Source organism: Ctenopharyngodon idella, chromosome 1, assembly GCF_019924925.1.
Source record: "Ctenopharyngodon idella isolate HZGC_01 chromosome 1, HZGC01, whole genome shotgun sequence".
In the NCBI taxonomy this organism is placed as follows: Eukaryota; Metazoa; Chordata; class Actinopteri; order Cypriniformes; family Xenocyprididae; genus Ctenopharyngodon; species Ctenopharyngodon idella.
Genome location: NC_067220.1, coordinates 710,281 through 734,071, shown reverse-complemented (window position 1 = coordinate 734,071; position 23,791 = coordinate 710,281). Strand labels below are relative to the sequence as shown.

The 23,791-nt window shown below is 38.2% G+C and overlaps 3 protein-coding genes across 4 annotated transcripts; all 3 read left to right on the top strand.

Annotated features, from left to right (window-relative positions):
* Nucleotides 1–38: 38 nt before the first annotated feature.
* LOC127498824 (B-cell receptor CD22-like) lies at nt 39–5,371 on the top strand. Its single transcript, XM_051868628.1, has 9 exons — nt 39–241; nt 527–593; nt 978–1,331; nt 1,430–1,675; nt 2,136–2,378; nt 2,451–2,538; nt 2,678–2,723; nt 4,494–4,744; nt 5,006–5,371. The coding sequence occupies exons 2-9, from the start codon at nt 539–541 to the stop codon at nt 5,061–5,063; spliced, it is 1,341 nt and encodes a 446-aa protein (XP_051724588.1). The 5' UTR covers nt 39–241; nt 527–538; the 3' UTR covers nt 5,064–5,371.
* Nucleotides 1,714–23,695, top strand: LOC127497115 (B-cell receptor CD22-like). Of its 2 annotated transcripts, XM_051865341.1 has the most exons (11): nt 16,876–17,582; nt 17,864–17,930; nt 18,315–18,671; nt 18,770–19,015; nt 19,778–20,032; nt 20,139–20,393; nt 20,480–20,722; nt 20,795–20,882; nt 21,022–21,067; nt 22,386–22,636; nt 22,896–23,695. In XM_051865341.1, exons 2-11 carry the CDS (start codon nt 17,876–17,878, stop codon nt 22,951–22,953), a joined length of 1,854 nt encoding a protein of 617 aa, XP_051721301.1. In that variant the 5' UTR covers nt 16,876–17,582; nt 17,864–17,875; the 3' UTR covers nt 22,954–23,695. The 2 variants fall into 2 exon arrangements, with proteins under 2 accessions (XP_051721399.1, XP_051721301.1); XM_051865439.1 differs by lacking the exons at nt 16,876–17,582; nt 17,864–17,930; nt 18,315–18,671; nt 18,770–19,015 and adding an exon at nt 1,714–1,951 and having other exon boundaries at nt 19,980–20,032.
* LOC127500485 (B-cell receptor CD22-like) lies at nt 5,574–13,897 on the top strand. Its single transcript, XM_051871682.1, has 14 exons — nt 5,574–6,330; nt 6,502–6,558; nt 6,763–7,104; nt 7,203–7,448; nt 7,798–8,052; nt 8,142–8,396; nt 8,503–8,760; nt 8,852–9,109; nt 9,193–9,429; nt 9,513–9,612; nt 9,717–9,762; nt 12,600–12,677; nt 12,770–12,825; nt 13,061–13,897. The coding sequence occupies exons 2-14, from the start codon at nt 6,504–6,506 to the stop codon at nt 13,092–13,094; spliced, it is 2,220 nt and encodes a 739-aa protein (XP_051727642.1). The 5' UTR covers nt 5,574–6,330; nt 6,502–6,503; the 3' UTR covers nt 13,095–13,897.
* Nucleotides 23,696–23,791: the final 96 nt, after the last annotated feature.

Genomic DNA, 23,791 nt, shown 5'->3' with positions numbered 1-23,791 from the left:
ATGCATTCATAAAAAAAAAAAAAAAAAAAAAAAATCATTCTTCTTGAAAGATGTTTTACTTTTTCATTATTTGCATGTATTTTCTTTTGGGTTGTTCCTGTGTTGGCATGGGGCAGGTCACTAAAATAGACTTTAAAAAGAGGAAGGAAAAAAATTGCAAAAACAGCAAAAGAAAGTTTTCAGCTCACATTTGCAGTTCACTCTCCTGGAGTCTGTTTGCTGTGTCTGAAACTACAACACGGTAAGAGTTACACTTGTTCAGTGATGAATATTGAATAACTAATGAATCTCCATTCACAGAAGAAACTTCTGAGAAACATTTTCCTTCATAATAACCTCTGAACATCCAGAGCTCATGTGTGCCCAGTGTCGTCTTTACACGAGTTTCAACAGCGGAAAACTACTAACAGTCGTGATTTTAAAGTAGTTTTATCGTTTTTTACAGCGTTTACAGTACAATAGACTGAAGTTGTTATTGTGTTTTTGAAGCTAAAGATGACGTGTTGTGCTGTTGTGAATGATTTAGTTTTCTGCAGTGATGTCACAGATACCGGCTCCTTCTCTTCTTCTGGTTTTTATGCTCATGATTTCAGGTGAGTCTCTCCTGTAAATGTTGTGTGACTGATAATAACTCAATATTAGAAACAAAGATTGTGACTGATCAGCCTGGTCAAGTTAGTCCTGCTGTTAGCCCTAGTGGATCACCAGTAAAATATCTATTAAAAATATATTGAAAAGTATTTGTTGCTTCCAAACAAAATTATATTATTTAGGTTTTTGCTGACATAATGCTGACTGCTGAAACTGTTTTTCATGTTTAGCGTTTACTCTTCTGCTTCCTGTATTTCATCACCTTCTGTCTGTCTGTAGAGTTTACACATAAGTGTAGTTCTTCATTTACATAAACACCAGTTTTGTAAAAGAAGGTTTTTAAAGATGGGCATTTTCATTGTTTTCTTGTCAATGTTGTGTTTCAGGAGTTTGTAGCCAGTGGAGTGATTGGAGTGTGAGTTACAGTCCTTCACACATCTGTGCACTAAAGGACTCATCAGTGTTAATGAGCTGCACTTATACATACCCTAATAGATATCAGATCATGAAAGTGTTCTGGACCAAAGGTGATGCAAAAGATAATGGAGAGTTTCTAGATCTGTCTGAGGACCCTGAATACAGTCAGAGGCTTCAGTATCTGGGAGATAAACAGCAGAACTGCACCATCAGACTGAGTCATGTGACACTGAATGATTCACGCATGTACTATTTCAGATTCATCACTGATAAGGCTGATGGTAAATGGATTGGTAAACCAGGAGTGACTCTTACTGTCACAGGTGACTTTCATGAGGTTTCTCTCTTCTTCTGTACATTATGTTGAATAATAATCAGTGTATGACAGCAGCACTAGATATAATGTGTGTGTTGTGTTCAGATCTTCAGGTGGAGTCTCCTGAGAGAGTGACAGAGGGAGATTCAGTCCATCTGACATGTAACAGCAGCTGCACTCTGACTGACAGAGCAACATTCATCTGGTACAGAAACTCACAGCCATTAACTACAGGAATCACTGGAAACCAGCTCAGCCTCGGACGAATCAGCAGAGAAGATACAAGCAGATATAGCTGTGGTGTAGATGGACACAGTTACAGATCTCCTGCTGTTCAACTCAATATCAGATGTAAGTATATTCTTTGAAGTTTTATTTCTAAAGCCAGTAGAGTTCATTTGTCCCTCCTTTTGTTTAAAAGTGGAAGTAAACTGGGCTTATCATTAAAACAACGTTAAAATACTGTTTCAACAGCACAGCACAAGATGTGAACAATATATGTGTATTTTAAACACCTTTAAAGCTCAAATAATGCATACATTTTAACAGAAGAACATTTGTAGGATCTGGAAGAATCTACAGCATCTCAAAGATCAGCTCTGATGACAGTGGAGAATACAAGTGCAAGTCCATCAATGAACATGGAGAGAAATACTCTGATGCTGTGACTTTAAATGTCATGTCTGAGTTAATGATGATTTAGTAACTGTGACGTTACATTTCAAATTTATTGTAACTGTTAATGATTATATATGTTTTCTTTCTGTTTTTTTTTGTTTGTTTGTTTTTTCTTTTCTTTTTTCTGTTTTAGATCCTCCCAGGAACGTCTCAGTGTTGATAAATGGATCTGGTGAAATAGTGTCAGGAGATTCAGTGACTCTGATCTGCAGCAGTGATTCAAACCCTCCTGCTCTGAACTTCAGCTGGTTTAAGGAGAATGAAAGCTCAGCTGTTGGATCTGGACAGAGTTTCAGTGCACTACAGAGTGGACGCTTCTACTGTCAGGCTCACAATCAACATGGATCTCAGAGATCAGACGCTGTGACTGTCACAGGTGAAGCTTTTATTTTATCAACAGTTGTGTGGCTTTGAGAGTTAATCTTAACCCAGATTCTTCATCTTTCAGTTCATCATCGTCTCGGTTGGCATGTCTGGTTGGGGATCTCAGTGGCATGTGTAGGATTCTTCATCATCTTCATCATTCTGTTTATAATGTAAGTCATTCTCAATTACAGTGAGTGTGTGCATGTACAGTAATTCACTTTCAGACTAGTGCTGTTAGAAATGCCTCATGTGATGTGATAAGCAGTTAGTCTTTAAAAGGCCGCTTAAGTTTATTGTCTGTTATTACAGGAGAAAACGAAGAGATGCAAAAACTGAAGACCTCACAGTGAAACAGGTAAATCATCCAGACTCAACATGTGAATAATCTCATTAAACAGGGCCATCCATACCGTACATATTAGTGGAACGATACAGTGGAACAAAAAACAGAAGTTTTAGTGAAGTGTTTTTATTAATGTTTGATTTCTTCTAGTTTGAGCATTTATAGAACGTTTTATCACGAGTGCAACAGTCAAACACATCCATCTAGCATGTGTTTACGTATTGTTTACAGTGTATAAAGTTTGATTTATACTTGATGCGTCTGCAAGTTCGCTTGGGTGTGCGTGGCAAAAATAACATCATCAAAGCTTTGGCAGACAGGGTTGCCAGGTGTTCACAATAAAACCTGCCCAATTGCTACTCGAAACTAGCCAAAAACTAGCTATTTCAGGGGGTCCCCCGCCGGTAAATATCGTGTTCTGGGGGATAAAATCTGCATTTTTTGGTGGGATTCCCCTGGTAAAAATTCTCATTCCAGGGGCTAAATATCATGTTATTTGGGGTCGCGTCAACCCGCGGACATGAAAAAACAACCTGCGGCAACAGTGTTAAAGTAGCCCAATTCAGCGGAAAAACCTTGGCAACACTGTCGGCAGAAGTGCGCGAACCAAATTCGCGTGGCGGTGTGCACAGCATTTTTTTGTAATTTTGCGCACGGCCCCCTATCCAAAGATGCTCGACTTTGAGGTGATTCTGGCCGAGCAGGTGTGTCTGTACCAGAATCTCACAGGCACCCAGTGTGCGCTTGTCAAAATTAATTTCATACATTGACAAAATGAGCCTACAATTGCTGAAATACACCTTTTTAATAAAAATAAAGGTCCATGTTTAATAAAAATGTTCCTGAAATTAAAAATGTTTAATGAAATTACAAAATATTTAAGAGATTGTTGTTTAATTTAGTTTTTTTTACATATGATCTCATTTCCATATATTTTGTTCTAATGTAACAAGTAATAACCTGAAGGTTTACTGGATTTTACACGATTCTTTAGTTCTTTTGTAGGGTGTGTTTGGTGAAGTGTATATGTCATGTGTGTACCTTACATCTTCTCACCGCTGCTTCCTGATGGTTTAGAGAACAATTACTCTGAGTCGCCCCCTGTCGTTTCAAAGAATAGTACAACAGTGAGCGTGTCAAGTATAAACACCTCATAAATCAGGCTTAATTTGACTAGGCTAGGTAAATCAGTCAAATCTGACCTAAATTATAAGCACTTTAATATACTCACAATCAGACAGAAGACTTCTCCAGGGTTTGTCTGGGCTCAACGTCATAAATCAATGCCCCGGGAGGCAGACGTTGTTATAAAAATAAAAATCACTTTATTGATTACAATTAGTTTGTCTAGCAGTATAAATGTTCTATGATTACTTTATAAGTTAAAGGGTGGTCATAAAGCAGCATCTGATGTCACTGTCGTCACAAATACTGAAAGTTAAATTATTGACTTCTTTAAAAATGAGGTCATTCAAATTGGGAACGCCCCTTTAAAAAAGTCAAATTTTATGTATTTTCCATTCTATGACTGGGCGAATACTATAAAACATCATACAAATGTTGTATTCATTGTATTATAAAGAAAATACATATAAAATGTAAAATATATGGAAATAAACAAAATAATAAACCATTATCTAAATATGTCAAACAATGAGGCAGGGTATTTGTTTTCTTATGCATAACAATGGAAAAGTAGCACACTGAAATGGAAAGAAAAAAAAACACTATGTGAACCCTAAATGTGAATAATAAACAATAATTAATTTTCTTCTGTTGCAGGACAATCTGTACTCTGACGTAACAGGGAGAGACGTTCATGTTTCTGAATCAGCTGATTTTGACGACGCTCAGTACGCCACTGTTACTTCCAGAAAATCCAGAAGAGACAGAAACACTCCTGATCGCAGAGATTCTGAGGAGATCCAGTACGCAACTGTACAACATCACAAAAACAAACAGACCAAGAGATCAGAGGAGAACGAAAGCCAGTACGACAATATCAGGATTCACCAGCCTGAATCTGCTGTGAGGTGAGAAGAACCAGCTTAAAGAGACAGTTCACCCAAAATAAAACATTTGTCATCTACTCATCCGCATGTTACTTTTATGATTGTGATGAAAGGAGAATTTATAGTCCTTTAAATCTGGACATTTTTCTTAATAACTTTGTGTCTCACTGAGGTTTAAGTAACATGATATACAAGGTGTCTTTACTTTTAAAATGACTGTATCGTCATAAAATCTGATCATTGTTTCTATTTTTTCTTTCTTTTTTTTTTTATGTTCTTTAGGCGATCAAATGTTGAATCTGTGGAAGAGGCTTCTGTGATCTACAGCTGTGTCAAATGATGATAATAGAGACCATCATGAAGACAAAGACCAAAACAAATAATAATTAATGTTCTGAAAGTAGACCTGTGAATGTAGCATGCTCAGTTATTTATTATTCATTATTCAGGTAAATAGATGACAGGAATGCAGTGAATATGATTTTTTAAAAGATGAAGAATACAAAGGAAAGAGCCAAGAACCCACAACACAGTGTTTGATGAGACTAGAAAACCTTTTGTGATGTCACTGGCTGGTAATTCGATTTAAACTTTTGATTTCAAATGTTTTCTGTGACCAAATAAAAAAATCATATCGGTTTTATCAAATTCAAGCTTGTATGAGTGTTAAAAAATGCTGGTTTTAAAAAAATGTTGGTTGTATGAGTTTGAATATACTGATGTTTTATGGACATGTGATGAAAAAAAAGTATGAAAAATTATGCTTCAGTGCTTTTGTGTTCTCTCTTTCCTGGGAATTTTTTGTAAGCAGATGTAAAAGCTTTGAAATATAATGTTTCCTCCCATCTCATTCTTTTTCAGTCAGCATGTCCTTTTAGGGGCTCCATAATAAGCAACATTAACTGAGAATTAATTTTGATCAGTGACGTATATTGAGACACTGTCTGTGGGTCGTACATGTGCTCTGATTCATTACGGGCTGGTGCTTATGTGTGGGTCAGCTGATTCTGGATCAGTTCATTTCCTGTCCCACCCACCTCTACTCGCCACCACTTCCTGTCGCTATTCTTTTCACCAATTAACTGAAAGCAAAATAAAATCTCAAGGATTTCAAAATATAACTTGTCTGTCTGCGGTCAAAGTGAAGACATCCAGTCTTCCTCAATATAAGTTCCTGTACTTAGAATCTTGCTCAATAATTCTTCAGAAAATGTTTCCAGGAAGAAAGGTTTTATGGTTTTAAAAACCCAGTTTTATTTTTCTATGTGATGTATTCCTGAACATCCCTTCAATCTTAATGTGTTCAAAGCATTAGTGAAACTAAATATGCCCTATATGTTAATAAATCTGTGTGAATGATTTACTGATCAATCAGAGTGGTGGCCAATTTCTTATAGCAAAATGCTTTGGGACTTTTTTTTTTTTTTTTTTTTTTTGAAATCAGTAACTCACTGGATCATGATGAAAAGTTGTCTAATGTTACTTATGTGGGCAGGAGTGGGGAAGGAGGAAGAATCATTTTCTGTTTGTGAAACATTTTAAAATAAACAGTGTTAACTGAGAAATTCATCAGTTTATCGTCTGCTGGAGAGACTCACCAGAACACGGTAAGAGTTACTCTGGTTACTGTGTGAATATAGTCTGATTAATACTGTTGTAGAAACCACTATGACATATTCTCACTAAATATGTTTTATATTTACAATATTTTAAAGAATTTTACATATTTTTAAATACAATGTGTTTTTCTCATGATGTGTGTGTGTGTACTATTGTAGCGATGTCACTGATAATGGCTTATCCTCTTCCTCTGGTGTTTCTGCTCATGATTCAAGGTGAGTTGCTCCTGCTGGAGAATTTTTTTTTTAAGTCACTTCTCAAAGAAATTTGTTAATTTTGGAATTAATCTTATTCCATCAGTTACTGAACCTTCTGTTAAAACCCTTTTCACAAACAAATTTCAGTGAACATCAGTAAAGCTAAAGAAAACAAAAACAAATAAAAACTATGGTGAACAATCCATTTAATTTGTGTTTCAGGAGTTTATAGCCAGTGGCATGTGAGTTACAGTCCTTCACACATCTGTGCACTAAAGGATTCATCAGTGATAATGAACTGCACTTATACATACCCTGCTGGATATCAGATCAAGAAAGTACTCTGGACCAAAGTTGATGTAAAAGAGGATGGAGAGTTTCTAGATCTGTCTAAGGACCCTGAATACAGACAGAGGCTTCAGTATCTGGGAGATAAACAGCAGATCTGCACCATCAGACTGAGTCATGTGACACTGAATGATTCACACAAGTACTATTTCAGATTCATCACTGATAAAGATGTGAAATGGATTGGTAAACCAGGAGTGACTCTTGCTGTCACAGGTGACTTTCATGAGGTTTCTCTCTTCTTCTGTGCATTATGTTGAATAATAATCAGTGTATGACAGCAGCACTAGATATAATGTGTGTGTTGTGTTCAGATCTTCAGGTGGAGTCTCCTGAGAGAGTGACAGAGAGAGATTCAGTCCGTCTGACATGTAAAAGCAGCTGCACTCTGACTGACAGAGCAACATTCATCTGGTACAGAAACTCACAGCTAGTAACTACAGGAATCACTGGAAACCAGCTCATCCTCTGGAGAGTCAGCAGAGAAGATACAGGCAGATATAGCTGTGGTGTATATGGACACAGTTACACCTCTCCTGCTGTTCAACTCAATATCAGATGTATGTATTTTATTTACTGTATGTCCTTTTTTTAAGGTTTCATAAATATAAAGTATGAGGGCAAAATGTTGTAGGTTTTTCTTTGTATTAATAGCTTTGACACTTTCTGTTGCACACAGTCACATCTACAGTCATATAATCTCCAAACATTTTGATTAGAATAGTGTCTGAACATATTTGAGATTAATTGAATCAGAGTTAGTGTAAAAATTAATCATGGTCAGGCAACCCATGACCATGTTCACATATCCAATATCCATGTAAAAGCTACAACTTTTTTCTTGACACTTTGATGCCATTAGTGATGAATTGGGGATTGACAATAACATTTTAAATATTTCTCCTGTAGATCCTCCAGAGAATCCAGTGATCTCCATCAGTCCATCTGGTGAAACAGTGTCAGGAGATTCAGTGACTCTGATCTGCAGCAGTGATTCAAACCCTCCTGCAGAAATCAGCTGGTTTAAAGGAGGAACGTTTGTAGGATCTGGAAGAATCTACAGCATCTCAAAGATCAGCTCTGATGACAGTGGAGAATACAAGTGCAAGTCCATCAATGAACATGGAGAGAAATACTCTGATGCTGTGACTTTAAACGTCATGTGTGAGTTAATGATGATTCAGTAACCGTAGTAACAAACAAAGTAGTGGATTAACAATGTCAAAACAAAACCAATTTCTTTTGTCTTTTAGATCCTCCCAGGAGAGTTTCAGTCTCCATTATTCATTCTGGTCAGATTTGGGCAGGAGATTCAGTGACTCTGATCTGCAGCAGTGATTCAAACCCTCCTGCAGAAATCAGATGGTTTAAAGGAAGAAAGTTTGTAGGATCTGGAAGAATCTTCAACATCTCAAAGATCAGCTCTGATGACAGTGGAGAATACAAGTGCAGATCCAAAAATAAACATGGAGTGAAATACTCTGATACTGTGACTGTAAACATCATGTGTGAGTTAATGATGATTCAGTAACTTTGACATTAAATCCTCTAAACAGAGTCTGTGAAGGCAGCTTTATAGTGATTGTTAATGAGATCTATGTTTCTCTGTTTTAGATCCTCCCAGGAGCATCTCAGTCTCCATCATTCAGTCTGGTCAGATTTGGGAGGGAGATTCAGTGACTCTGATCTGCAGCAGTGATTCAAACCCTCCTGCTCTGAACTTCAGCTGGTTTAAAGGAACAACATATCTGAAATCAGGACAAACATACAACATCTCAAAGATCAGCTCTGATGACAGTGGAGAATACAAGTGCAAGTCCACCTATGAACTTGAAGAGAAATACTCTAATGCTGTGACTCTAAATGTCATGTGTGAGTAAATGATGATTCAGTAACCGTAGTAACAAACAAAGTAGTGGATAAACAATATCAAAACATAACCAATTTCTTTTGTCTATTTCAGATCCTCCCAGGAACGTCTCAGTGTCCATCAGTCCATCTGGTGAAATAGTGTCAGGAGATTCAGTGACTCTGATCTGCAGCAGTGATTCAAACCCTCCTGCTCTGAACTTCAGCTGGTTGAAAGGAAGAACGTTTGTAGGATCTGGAAGAATCTACAACATCTCAAAGATCAGCTCTGATAACAGTGGAAAATACAAGTGCAGATCCATCAATGAACATCGAGAGAAATACTCTGATGCTGTGACTTTAAATGTCATGTGTGAGTTAATGATGATTCAGTAACTTTTACATTAAATCCTCTAAACATTGTCCTCTAAAAATTGATTGTGTTTTCTGTATTAGACCCTCCAAAGAATGTCTTAGTGTCCATCTCTGGTGAAATAGTGTCAGGAGATTCAGTGACTCTGATCTGCAGCAGTGATTCAAACCCTCCTGCTCTGAACTTCAGCTGGTTTAAGGAGAATGAAAGCTCAGCTGTTGGATCTGGACAGAGTTTCAGTGCACTACAGAGTGGACGCTTCTACTGTCAGGCTCACAATCAACATGGATCTCAGAGATCAGACGCTGTAACTGTCACAGGTGAAGCTTTTATTAACACACTCCTGTATCTTCACATCATTCATCAGTTTGGAGAGTTAATCATGATGATCTTCCTCTTTCAGTTCCTCACGGTGCTGGTAGGAATGTGATTGTAATCACAGCGGCATCTGGAGGATTATTCATCATCATCATCGTCATCATCAGCATCATCATATTTATAATGTAAATAAAATCGATCAATAAAGAGTAGGGATATAATGTGCTTTTAAATAATTACAAAAGGACATTATTAAAAGAAATGGCTTGTTTGTGCTTCCCTTTATCAGTCAGAAGAAAAGGAAAAACAGAAGATCTGTAATACACGAGTATGAGGTGAGATGATCGAATAATTCAATAAATCAATTAGAGCTTCTTTCTACATGTACATGTATTATCACACTCATGTTTTTTTACTGCTGTAGTCAAAATGTGAGAAGAAAGAGACCATGGAGTGATTACACTTTAGATCAGGGGTTCTCAACTCTGGACCTCGAGATCCACTGTCCTGCAGAGTTTAGCTCCAACATTTCTAGCGAGAAATGTCTCAGGTTACTCATGTAACCATGGTTCCCTGAGAGGGGGACGAGACGCTGCGTCGCCATTGCAATGCTTTGGTGAATACCTTCAGACGTGTACAACTATAAAGGAGCCGGCAAACACAGCTGTTTCAGCTACTTTCGAGGGAACTCGCGCTGCGTTGCCATGGCAACGCTTTGGGGAACGAATACCCATGTCGCCATACTGACAGAATGCCTGTCCTGATGTGAAGCAGAAATGGCACAATCTAGGACATAAGCACCTGAGAACCAGGCGTGGCCAGCAGGTCCAAACTATAGAACCTTATGAAAGTGTGTGGGGAAGACCAACCCGCTGCATCACAAATATCTTGGAGGGAGGCCCCCGACCATAGTACAAAAGACGATGCCATATTCCGTGTGGAATGGGCCATAAGAGGCAGAGGTGAAGACAAACCACGCACCTCATATGCCATCGATATGGCCTCACGGGGCTACTAGAAGCAGCCTAACCCCGTCCTGCCGAGCTCTCTCTAGAACTCCCGGAAGCAGAGCGATCAGGGGAAATGCGTACAGCCGCAGCCTCGGCCACGGTTGTACCATAGCGTCCAGACCCAGGGGAGCTGGATGAGCAAGGGAAAATCACAGAGGACAGTGCAAGTTCTCTTGGCTCGCAAAGAGATCCACCTGGGCCTATCCGAACTTCCTCCAAATGAGCTGCACCGTCTCGGGGTGCAGTCTCCATTCCCCGGGCCTCAGCCCCTGCCTCGACAGGACGTCTGCTCCCACATTCAGATGGCCAAGGATATACATTGCTCTCAATTTTCCCTGAGACCAAAGGAGGATCTGATGCACCAGCTTGCATAAGGGGCGTGACCTCAGACCTCCCTGGTGATTTATATAGGCAACCACTGACGTATTGTCTGTCCGAACTAGGACATGGTTGCCTCTGAGGTCTGGGAGAAAATGCCTTAAGGCTAGCCAAACCGCTAACATCTCTTGGCAATTTATGTGCCAAGAAAGATGCTTTTCGCTCCACAGACATTGGGTAGAGTGGCCTTCCATGACCGCCCCCCACCCAGTGTTGGATGCGTCTGTCAAAACTATTTTGTGATGACAGGACGCCCCCAATACAGGGCCCTGAGACAGGAACCAGTGTTTCTTCCATGTGACCAGGGAACGAAGGCATCTGCGCGTTAACTTGATCGTACGAAATGGGTTGCCCCTCGGGGAAAACCCTCTGGTCCTGAGCCACCACTGTAAGGGTCTCATGTACAATAGGCCAAAAGGTATCACGTTGGACGCTGCTGCCATTAGCCCTAACAGTCTCTGAAACTGTTTTACAGTGATGGATTGGCCTAGCTTGATTCTGGACACCATCGCCAGAATTGACGTGATACGTGTGGGAGACAATTGTGCCCGCATCGTAACCGAGTCCATATAACTCCTAGATACGCCGTCCTCTAGACGGGAGTTAGCATGCTCTTTTTCATATTCATTCTCAGCCCCAGGCGTTTCATGTGGTTGAGCACAACATCATGATGCTGTGCTGCCAGTTCTTGAGACTGAGCTAACACCAGCCAGTCGTCTATATAGTTGAGCACCCAAATTCCCTGAAGTCTGAGAGGTGCTAGAGCATGCACTTTGTGAATGTGCGAGGAGAGAGTGCTAGGCCAAATGGAAGGACCCGATATTGGTACGCTACGCCCCCGAAAGCGAACCTCAGGTACTTCCTGTGTTCCGGAAGGATGAATATATGGAAATACGTGTCCTTTAAGTCTATCGTGACAAACCAGTCCTCGGACTTAATTTGACTCACGAATGTTGAACCTCCACAAGCTCCTCATACTGTGGTGATTGGGCTGGCGAGTCACCCAAATCACTCATCTCACAGTCAATGCTGAGACCATCCAGTTCCTCAGAACCAGACGGACTAGCAAATGGCTTGCACGGGGCAGAAGAAGCCGCAGAGCGGGCTTCCGGATCCCGATGTTGAGCACTGGGCCCAGCGGTTGAGGGCTGAGAAGGGGCCGCAGCCATCTCACCCCCCACCGCCAGGTCCATCTGCGAACTCCACGACTGCAGACGCCGAGCTGCCTCAGCAGCCGCGGGACCTGAGCTGCGGGGAACGCCAAACTGGCCACTTTCAGAAAAAAGGGCCAGCCAGGAGCGGAGCGTTTTGATGGGAAATGCTTCACACATGGGGCAGTCAGCACTCTCAAGGGCTGACTGTGCATGCTCCGCTCCCAAACAACAAACACAAAACTTGTGTGCATCTCCCTCCGTGATAAAACAAGGGCAGGGAGGAATGCACGGTCTAAAGTTCTGCTGTTGTTTTTCAGTTTCATGAGGTACCTGTGTGAGTAAATGCTGTCTGTTAAGTCATTACCTGATAGGGCAGCAGGGCAACAATCAGCTGCCTAGGTTTTCAGATGCAGCTAGTGCCTTCAGGATTACTACAGAGTTTCAGGTAGGTGTGTTTCATTAGGGTTGGAGCTAAACTCTGCAGGAAAGTGGATCTCGAGGTCCAGAGTTGAGGACCCCTGCTTTAGATTGACACTTTTGCATCTGTGTTGTTAGAGACACTTACTGTCATGGTAACTATTTAAAAACACTTGTTTTGTAGTGTAAGTCCTTCTCTCTGTTTCCCTGTAGAATGATTCTCCCAGCACAGGAACATATGCAGCTCTTGACCCGAAGTCAAGATCTTCTGATGTGTACAACACACTCACAGTAAGTAAAATATCAAAAACTATACATGTGACAGAGTTTGTGCTTTCAAATGTCAGGTAATCTGTCTAATAGTCAATGTGTCTTTCACATAGACTGTCCACCCCAGACCTGCTGTTCACCATTCGGGCTCTTTTGAATATGAGAATCCGTAAGTGTGAGATCCTCAATATAATCTTCTCTTTATAATCAGTAAAGAAGAAAATATCCTTAATCTTTTTTTTTTTTTTTTTTTCAGTTACAACAGACAATAGTCATTTAGCTGTCAGTAATCAAATCATAAAAAATTGAAATAATTATTTTGCCTTTATACTGTAGATTTATTGTGTTTGTTTTTTTTTTAACATTTGTGTAAATGTGTTTCCCTTGTCTTATTTCTGTTGTAGCCACATTGAAGCAGCATCCAGTCTCAACATATGAGCAAGATAGTGGGATAGTCCTTCATGACTCGTTCGCTGTCGGTCATCATCAAAAGAGCTACTGCTGAACTTAGCTTACATTTGATTTTATTTGATGGAAATACTATACAGCAGAAATCGATGCAATACGGTCAACAGAAAGTAGGTCCCTGCTACTCGCTCTTTCTACAAACAATCTGCCACAGGAAATAGAGAAAACAGAAATGATCACCAGTGCACACCTGACATTGAACCAATAAGAACTAACAACAAATTAATGCTCTTCCACACATAGCAAGACACCACATTAAGATGAAGCAAAAGTTAAACTTTACTCACCTTTTGTCGCAGCACTGGACATGCCCACATCACAACTACCAATAAAAAATAAGGACTTTGTGTAAACACCACTATAGAGTTTACATTCTGCAGTGAAGTGACTTTTGTAAAAGATAGTAATGGTTTGTTTATGTGTGACCATGTGATGAATGAGCAACCAAAAGGTGTATTCTGATTGACATGGTCACTACAGAGTGTTCACTGCTCCCTGAGCACTGAATATCCATTATCAAAAGCCCGGGACAAACTAACCCAACGATCAGCTGGCTGTTCAACTTGTTGCAGTCACTGAGAGGCAACAACACAGTCAGCTTTCATCGCCACTAGTTTTTTGACATTGGCTTGGTGTGTCCCAGGCTAAAGAAAAGCAACAGGGTCACACAGATTATGATATAACACAAATATTGTAATTTACTTTGCTTAAAAATGTAAAATTAATAAATACATGTACACACATGAATCTAATAAATATAATCAAAACTTAAATGCTTATTATACACTTGTTTGTACTTGTTTGTATATACTAAATTATGGTTTGGTTAACTATGTAAATGTGTTCTTAATCCATTCTCTTAAAGGGGACATAAAACATACACACAATTTCTGCCAATCTCATGTCAATCTTGGGTAGTATAGAGTAGTATTGCATCCTTCATATCTCGGAAGAGTTTTTAGTTTCATCAGGTTTATAAAAGACAATAAGCTGTACCGCTTCTTTCCGAAAACAGTCAAGCTCCTGGAGGCGTGCCGTGGACAGAACTAAAGAGTCACGAGCATTAGATGCACTCACGCACCATTGCCAACAACACAGACATTTGATGCAGTTTTACTTACCGCTTGCGGTTTTGACTCCTGACGGGATCTTTTATCGCTGGAACCGCTCTATCTTTCGGTTTCAAATGATCTGCAAATCCAGCGTCGAACTGGGCCTCGTTTATGAAACATTTGTCACTGAAATGTGGGGAACTAACAAACACACTCGCACAACTCTGTTGCTGCCCGAGTTCTACTGTTCCCTTAACACGGGGTTCTTTGGGAAGCTGAACAAGGTTATCTTTCCCTCACAACCAAAAACACACTTCTTTGGTGACATTTTTAATTTTGTGGTCTAAAAACAAAATGACAAATCTTTCTCAAGTATGCCCTGTGTAGTGCTGCCGCTGTGCGCTGTGTGGCGCTCATTTCCGGGAGAAGTGCCCATACAAGGAATTCCGCCCTTTATGATGTCATACAGGGCCATACCTGAAAAAAACTTTCTGAAACTTATACGAACCCTGAAGGAGTGTATTTGGCACAGAAATACTCTGTCATACATTTTAAACTTTTGGCCATGTTTAGCATAAGAATCCAACTCTTTATCAGTGATATAAGTCAGAATGCACGGAATAGCATTAGACATCCCCTTTAATAACTGAAATGTAGCGGTCTCATCTCGTGCGCTTTCTTTCCCACTCGCAGCCACATTACCTGAGGTAAATAAAGTAAACTAAGAAATGACAGAGCCTCAGCTGATTCTCAACAGTTTTACTTTGTCATTAGAATATAGAATATGCAAATGCAACATTCATTGCTATAACCATTCATATACTCTGTATAATAATAACTAATTGTATGAATGCTCACATGCTTATGTATTACAAGCAAAAAACAAAGAGTGCTTTCAGTATTTAAGATTATCTGAACGATTTCTTTCTCATGTTTACTGTCGTTTGATTGTTATATCATAGACAGCGGAAGATCTAATAAGCTGCATTCACGCACGGATCTCTTTTGAAATATAATAAGTAATAGGGCTGGGTAAAAATATTAATTTCTCGATTTTAATCGATTCTCATTTTAATCTTACTCTTAAATCGATTAGTCTAGTCTATTTTCAGTTGATGAATGAGCAGAATATGTAGCGCCTCCCATCCAATAAATCACAATAATCTTTGTGCTTTGTTACTTTTGATATGAAGCAAAGTCTCAGATTTCAAATGACGTCCATCTTATAATGAGATTCAAAAAATAAATACCGTTTTGGCGCAGTTAAATGTGACGTGACAGATCGCTTTAGCGCCTCAGTTAAAGAGAAACGGCAGCACGGAGCGCATGTGAACATCCTCTCCTCCGCTTTAATACCAGTTACAGCGCGAAATAAACACGACTAAACATCTGAAGGTATGTTAAAATATACAGTACAACTTACCTAAATCCGTATCATGTCTCGTGTAATAGCTCAATCATTATGCTCAGCATTAGTTGATCATTAGTTGAGAGATTTGCCATTTGCCAACTTAAATACTACATCCAAAATAATCGATATTGAATCGAATCAAATCGTGATCGTAATTGAACCGAATCGAAAGCATGTGAATAGTAATCAAATCGAATCGTGAAAATTGTGTCAGTACCCAGCCCTAATCAGTAATGCGGTTTGTCCTGTCCATTTAATCCCTTAAGACAAAACTGGCTCTGTTTACATTAATTTTGCGTCATAAAACCATTTTGAGACGCAAGTACATTAAATCACCAGTTGCGCGAGCACTTTTCACAAACAAAGCGTAAGCATTTGAAATCGAAAGCAGCCTTCTGTAAGTGAGTCTCATATTTTAAATATATTAGTCCACTGCATTCCAAACGACATGCCTTAGTAGAGCATTTGTAAGGAAAATACCGACAGGCGAGACCGCGCACAGCAACATCAAACAAAGCGCGCGTCTCTCACAGAGCATCATGTGCAGTGAAGCCCGCGAATGTCGTTGTATTTCGCTTCACCCTTTCCGACTTCAATGAAAGATTATTTTACGGAAGGTTCGAGTGGTGAATGTGTGTGAGGAACTGGAAGCAAACAGCGTCATCACAGACACAAACATTATCCATCAGTGGCATTACCAAACAAACAAACAAATATCATATTTCAAGAATCTGTCACTTTTCTTGTATTTAATCAACCTAAGAGATCTGAGAAATGTCAATTTCAATTAAGAAATGTGAAAAAGTAGTCTGTGAGTTAGGGATTTTTTTTGCTTATAAATAAAAAAAATTCCAAAACAAAATAAAAAATAATAACAATGTAATTCATTTGAGTATTAGTTGTACCTTTATATTAACAGATTATATCTTTTAACTGAAAGCATTTGGAAGAATCAAAGTGTTAACAACATGAAGATATAAACTATTCCAAAAGTTTTGAGTTTTGTCACACTGAAAAAATAAATGGATCAGTGTTTCATCCTTATTCCCACAAAATGAGCAATAACTGTCAACATCCATATATTTTACCACAGTATCATTCACAGGAAATATTTTATGCAAGATCTTAAAATAAACAACTTTAGTCTTATTGGGAATGCAAAACTTCTGATGTAACAGCCAGACTTCTGTCCAGTCTATAAACTCAATAAGAGATTCCCAGTAAAATTTGACTTTAGGAACATGTTTTATTTATTTTTGTTTGTTTGTTTGTTTGTTTGTTAAATATACTTATTCCATCTAAGATCAAATCAGGTTCATTGGTGTGACTCTTACTAAAACTTAGATGACATTTTACAAGTTGAGTTAGACGGAAGGGAACCGCTTTTGTGATTGCACCGGTGTCTTCATGTTAAACTGTCACTCAGTATGCGTGTGCTTGAGCACTGATGGCTATGTAGGCAATTAAAGGCTCATTATTATGATTTACATGGTTTATTAATAAAAGTGTGATTAGTCGACTAATCACTTAAAATGAACAACTACTAGTCGACCAGAAAATTCTTTAGTCGAGGGCAGCCCTACTTATTTCAAATGCAAGTGTTAGCCAATCATAGCAGTGCGTCTCTTTCAGCAGACACGCCTCTTCAAACACTGACTATTCAGAAACCTCATAAATACTGATCATGATGACAGGAAGATTCTCTTCACACTGAGAGTTTCATTTGAATATTATTATGAAAGCTCTGTTGTCGTGCATTCATACACTTTTTTTTTTTTTTTTTTTTTTAATCATTCTTAAATCATGTTTTACTTTTTTATTCTTTGCATGTAGTTTCGTTTGGGTTGTTCCTGTGTTGGCATGGGGCCAGTCACTAAAATAGACTTTAAAAAGAGGAAGGAAAAAAAATTGCAGAAACAGCAGAAGAAAGTTTTCAGCTCGCATTTGCAGTTCACTCTCCTGGAGTCTGTTTGCTGTGTCTGAAACTACAACACGGTAAGAGTTACACTTGTTCAGTGATGAATACTGAATAACTAATGAATCTCCATTCACAGAAGAAACTTCTGAGAAACATTTTCTTTCATAATAACCTTTCATCCAGAGCTCATGTGTGCCCAGTGTCGTCTTTACATGATTTTCAACAGTGAAAACTACTAACAGTCGTGATTTTAAAGTAGTTTTATCATTTTTTACAGTGTTTACAGTACAATAGACTGAAGTTGTTATTGTGTTTTTGAAGCTAAAGATGACGTGTTGTGCTGTTGTGAATGATTTAGTTTTCTGCAGTGATGTCACAGATACCGGCTCCTTCTCTTCTTCTGGTTTTTATGCTCATGATTTCAGGTGAGTCTCTCCTGTAAATGTTGTGTGACTGATAATAACTCAATATTAGAAACAAAGATTGTGACTGATCAGCCTGGTCAAGTTAGTCCTGCTGTTAGCCCTAGTGGATCACCAGTAAAATATCTACTAAAAATGTGTTGAAATTTATTTGTTGCATCCAAACAAAATTATATTATTTAGGTTTTTGCTGACATAATGCTGACTGCTGAAACTGTTTTTCATGTTTAGCGTTTATTCTTCTGCTTCCTGTATTTCATCACCTTCTGTCTGTCTGTAGAGTTTACACATAAGTGTAGTTCTTCATTTACATAAACACCAGTTTTGTAAAATAAAGTTTTTATAGATGGGCATTTTCATTATTTCCTTATCAATGTTGTGTTTCAGGAGTTTGTAGCCAGTGGAGTGATTGGAGTGTGAGTTACAGTCCTTCACACATCTGTGCACTAAAGGACTCATCAGTGTTAATGAGATGCACTTATTCATACCCTGCTGGATATCAGATCAGGAAAGTGTTCTGGACCAAAACAAATATTAAGGAGAAAAATGATGAGTATCCAGATCTGTCTGTGGACCCTGAATACAGACAGAGGCTTCAGTATCTGGGAGATAAACAGCAGAACTGCACCATCAGACTGAGTCATGTGACACTGAAGGATTCACGCATGTACTATTTCAGATTCACCACTTATAATCTTGATGGTAAATGGATTGGTAAACCAGGAGTGACTCTTACTGTCACAGGTGACTTTCATGAGGTTTCTCTCTTCTTCTGTGCATTATGTTGAATAATAATCAGTGTATGACAGCAGCACTAGATATAATGTGTGTGTTGTGTTCAGATCTTCAGGTGGAGTCTCCTGAGAGAGTGACAGAGGGAGATTCAGTCCGTCTGACATGTAAAAGCAGCTGTAATCTGACTGACAGAGCAACATTCATCTGGTACAGAAACTCACAGCTAGTAACTACAGGAATCACTGGAAACCAGCTCAACCTCGGGCGAATTTACAGAGAAGATACAAGCAGATATAGCTGTGGTGTATATGGGCACAGTTACAGATCTCTAGCTGTTCAACTCAATATCAGATGTAAGTATATTCTTTGATGTTTTATTTCTAAAGCCAGTAGAGTTCATTGTCCCTCCTTTTGATTAAAAGTGGAAGTAAACTGGGCTGATCATTAAAACAACGTTAAAATACTGTTTCAACAGCACAGCACAAGATGTGAACAATATATGTGATTTTAAACACCTTTAAAGCTCAAATAATGCATACATTTTAATGGAAGAATGATTAAAAATGATTCTATGAAATAACAAGCTTCACTTTTATGTCCCCATTCATGTTGGATCCAAGAATTCATGTTGTTTATGCGAAATTCTGTAAAAACAGAAATAAAAGTACATTGGTGGGGTCAATGATGATTGAATGTAAATTTCCTAGACTCAGACCATGTGTGCAAAATCCAACTAGTCACGTTTATATATGTAATATTCATATTTTGACTCTGAGGCCATACTGTAATGTACATGCATGTTCAAGTTCAAACACTTTATATATTGTCATTGTGTGACACAGCAAAATTACTCTTGTGACAAATCCAAAGTATGTTAAAAATTAGAATCAAGAATAAAACACATTAATTAAATGCCAAATAAAATTATGAATAGAATATGAATAATTAACATAACAATATAATAAATGTAATCTAAAGAGGATAAGAAAACAGTATCAACATACAAAAGCTTGAATATTACTAAGAATAGAAAAAAATGCCATATACCATGTACATATTATTCACGTAAATATATTTTTCATGTGGAGTCTTGATATCACATATTTCTTCTGTAGATCCTCCAGAGAATCCAGTGATCTCCATCAGTCCATCTGGTGAAATAATGGAGGGAGATTCAGTGACTCTGAGCTGCAGCAGTGATTCAAACCCTCCTGCTCTGAACTTCAGCTGGTTTAAAGGAGGAATGTTTGTAGGATCTGGAAGAATCTACAGAATCTCAAAGATCAGCTCTGATGACAGTGGAGAATACAAGTGCAGATCCAGAAATAAACATGGAGATAAATATTCCTCTGTGACTTTAAATGTCATGTGTGAGTTTATTATAAAACATAAGATGTTAATTCTCTGTTTTTATATTTTTATTTCACATTAGTAATTTAAAAAAGTTTAAATAAATAGTCTGATAATTGTTATTAGATCCTCCAAAGAGCGTCTCAGTGTCCATCAGTCCATCTGGTGAAATAGTGTCAGGAGATTCAGTGACTCTGATCTGCAGCAGTGATTCAAACCCTCCTGCTCTGAACTTCAGCTGGTTTAAAGGAAGAACGATTGTAGGATCTGGAAGAATCTACAACATCTCAAAGATCAGCTCTGATGACAGTGGAGAATACAAGTGCAAGTCCAGAAACAAACATGGAGAGAAATACTCTGCTGTGACTTTAAACGTCATGTGTGAGTTAATGATGATTCAGTAACTGTGATGTTACATTTAAAATTTATTGTAATTGTTAATGATTATATATGTTTTTCTGTTTTAGACTCTCCCAGGAACGTCTCAGTGATGATAAATGGATCTGGTGAAATAGTGTCAGGAGATTCAGTGACTCTGATCTGCAGCAGTGATTCAAACCCTCCTGCTCTGAACTTCAGCTGGTTTAAGGAGAATGAAAGCTCAGCTGTTGGATCTGGACAGAGTTTCAGTGCACTACAGAGTGGACGCTTCTACTGTCAGGCTCACAATCAACATGGATCTCAGAGATCAGACGCTGTGACTGTCACAGGTGAAGATTTTATTTTATCAACAGTTGTGTGGCTTTGAGAGTTAATCTTAACCCAGATTCTTCATCTTTCAGTTCATCATCGTCTCGGTTGGCATGTCTGGTTGGGGATCTCAGTGGCATGTGTAGGATTCTTCATCATCATCATCATTCTGTTTATAATGTAAGTCATTCTCAATTACAGTGAGTGTGTGCATGTACAGTAATTCACTTTCAGACTAGTGCTGTTAGAAATGCCTCATGTGATGTGATAAGCAGTTAGTCTTTAAAAGGCCGCTTAAGTTTATTGTTTTTTATTACAGGAGAAAACGAAGAGATGCAAAAACTGAAGACCTCACAGTGAAACAGGTAAATCATCCAGACTCAACATGTGAATAATCTCATTAAACAGGGCCATCCATACCGTACATATTAGTGGAACGATACAGTGGAACAAAAAACAGAAGTTTTAGTGAAGTGTTTTTATTGTTTAATTTCTTCTAGTTTGAGCATTTATAGAACGTTTTATCACGAGTGCAACAGTCAAACACATCCATCTAGCATGTGTTTACATATTTTACAGTGTATAAAGTCTGATTTATACTTGACATGTCGGCAAGTTCGCTTGGGTGTGTGCGGCAAAAATGACATCATCATGGCTTCGGCGGACAGCGTTGCCAGGTGTTCACAATAAAACCTGCCCAATCGTGTTTCATGGAACATGTTTTTAATGAAATTACAAAATATTAAAGAGATTGTTGTTTAGTTTTATACATATTTTCTCATTTCCAAATATTTTGTTCTAATGTAACAAGTAATAACCTGAAGGTTTACTGGATTTTACACGATTCTTTGGTTCTTTTGTAGCGTGGGTTTGGTGAACACATGTCGTGTGTACCTTACATATTCTCACCGCTGCTTCCTGATGGTTTAGAGGACAATTACTCTGAGTCGCCCCCTGTTGTTTGAAAGAATAGTACAACTACGAGCATGTCAAGTATAAACACCTCGTCCATTTGTGGAGGAGCGTGCGCAGTCAGCGGAGGCTCACGGAGCCAGGCGAAAGTATAAATCAGGCTTAATTTGACTCCTGTATTCTCAGGCTAGGTAAATCAGTCAAATCTGACCTAAATTATAAGCACTTTAATATACTCACATTCGGACAGAAGACTTCTCCAGGGTTTGTCCGGGCTCAACATCATAAATCAATGCCCCAGGAGGCAGACGTTGTTATAAAAATAAAAATCAATTTATTGATTACAATTAGTTTGTCTAGCAGTATAAATGTTCTACGATTACTTTATAAGTTAAAGTCCAAATATCAAAAGTTTATCAAAATTATTGACCTCCTCAAATGAGGTCATTCGCCCCTCTAAAAGGCCTGTTTTATGTGTTCTCCTCAGTTCTATGACTGGGCGAATACTATAAAACATGCAAATATTATATTGTATTATAAAGAAAAAATACACATATAACTGTTGCATGATTGCTCATATAAGGTCTTTCCAGGAAATAAACAAAATAATAGACCATTAGCTAAATATGTCAAACAGCGAGACAGGTTGTATTTTTATGCATATTACATAACAATAGAAAACAATGAAAAAATAGTGCACTGAAATCGAAAAACACTGTGTGAACTGACCCAAAATGTTAATAATAGACAATTAATTTTCTTCCATTGCAGGACAATCTGTACTCTGACGTAACAGGGAGAGACGTTCATGTTTCTGAATCAGCTGATTTTGACGATGCTCAGTACGCCACTGTTGCTTTCAGCAAACCCAGAAGAGACAGAAACACTTCTGATCACAGAGATACTGAGGAGATCCAGTACGCAACTGTACAACATCACAAAAACAAACAGACCAGGAGATCAGAGGAGAACGAAAGCCAGTACGACAATATCAGGATTCACCAGCCTGAATCTGCTGTGAGGTGAGAAGAACCAGCTTAAAGAGACAGTTCACCCAAAATAAAACATTTGTCATCTACTCATCTGCATGTTACTTTTATGATTGTGATGAAAGGAGAATTTATAGTTCTTTAAATCTGGACATTTTTCTTAATAACTTTGTGTCTCACTGAGGTTTAAGTAACATGATATACAAGGTGTCTTTACTTTTAAAATGACTGTATCGTCATACAATCTGATCATTGTTTCTATTTTTTCTTTATTTTATTTTATGTTCTTTAGGCGATCAAATGTTGAATCTGTGGAAGAGGATTCTGTGATCTACAGCCATGTCAAATGATGATAATAGAGACCATCATGAAGACAAAGGCCGAAACAAATAATAATTAATGTTCTGAAAGTAGGCCTGTCAATTCATCATGCTCAGTTATTTATTCATTATTCAGGTAAATAGATGACAGGAATGCAGTGAATATGATCTTTTAAAAGATGAAGAATACAAAGGAAAGAGCCAAGAACCCACAACACAGTGTTTGATGAGACTAAATGAGGCTGGTAATTTGATTTAAACTTTTGATTTCAAATGTTTTCTGTGACCAAATAAAAAATCCACATCAGTTTTACCAAATTCAAGCTTGAGAGTGGTTATTTCTGTGCAAGTGTGTTAAAAAAATGTTGGTTTAATGAAAATACTAACGTTTTACAGAGCCCCTAAAGGGACATGTGCTTTTGCTTTCAATGCTTTTGTGTTCTCTCTTTCCTGGGAAATTTTTGTAAGCAGATGTAAAAACTTTGAAATATAATGTTTCCTCCCATCTCATTCTTTTTTCAATCAACATGTCCTTTTAGGTGCTTTGTATTAAGCAACATTAGCTGAGAATTTGATCGGTGACGTATATTGAGACACTGTCTGTGTGTTCTTCATTATGGGCTGGTGCTTATGTGTGGGTCAGCTGATTCTGGATGAAGTCATTTCCTGTCCCACCCACCTCTACTGCCCACCACTTCATGATGCTATTCTTTCCACCAATAAACTAAAGGCAAAAAAAAAAAAAAAAAAATCTCTCTAGAATTACAAAATATAGTTTGTCTGTCTGTGGTCAAAGTGTCGACATCCAGTCAAGTTTCTGTATTGAGTGTCTTTCTCAGTAATTCTTCAGAAAATGTTTCCAGGAAGA

Coding starts and splice junctions, on each gene's coding strand:
- LOC127498824 (XM_051868628.1), top strand. CDS start 539: ATGTCACAGATACCGGCTCCTTCTCTTCTTCTGGTTTTTATGCTCATG. Junction 594..977: donor TTTTATGCTCATGATTTCAG/GTGAGTCTCTCC, acceptor GTTGTGTTTCAG/GAGTTTGTAGCCAGTGGAGT. Junction 2,539..2,677: donor TTCATCATTCTGTTTATAAT/GTAAGTCATTCT, acceptor CTGTTATTACAG/GAGAAAACGAAGAGATGCAA.
- LOC127497115 (XM_051865341.1), top strand. CDS start 17,876: ATGTCACAGATACCGGCTCCTTCTCTTCTTCTGGTTTTTATGCTCATG. Junction 20,033..20,138: donor TGTGACTTTAAATGTCATGT/GTGAGTTTATTA, acceptor AATTGTTATTAG/ATCCTCCAAAGAGCGTCTCA. Junction 20,394..20,479: donor TGTGACTTTAAACGTCATGT/GTGAGTTAATGA, acceptor TTTCTGTTTTAG/ACTCTCCCAGGAACGTCTCA.
- LOC127500485 (XM_051871682.1), top strand. CDS start 6,504: ATGTCACTGATAATGGCTTATCCTCTTCCTCTGGTGTTTCTGCTCATG. Junction 6,559..6,762: donor GTTTCTGCTCATGATTCAAG/GTGAGTTGCTCC, acceptor TTTGTGTTTCAG/GAGTTTATAGCCAGTGGCAT. Junction 8,397..8,502: donor TGTGACTGTAAACATCATGT/GTGAGTTAATGA, acceptor TCTCTGTTTTAG/ATCCTCCCAGGAGCATCTCA.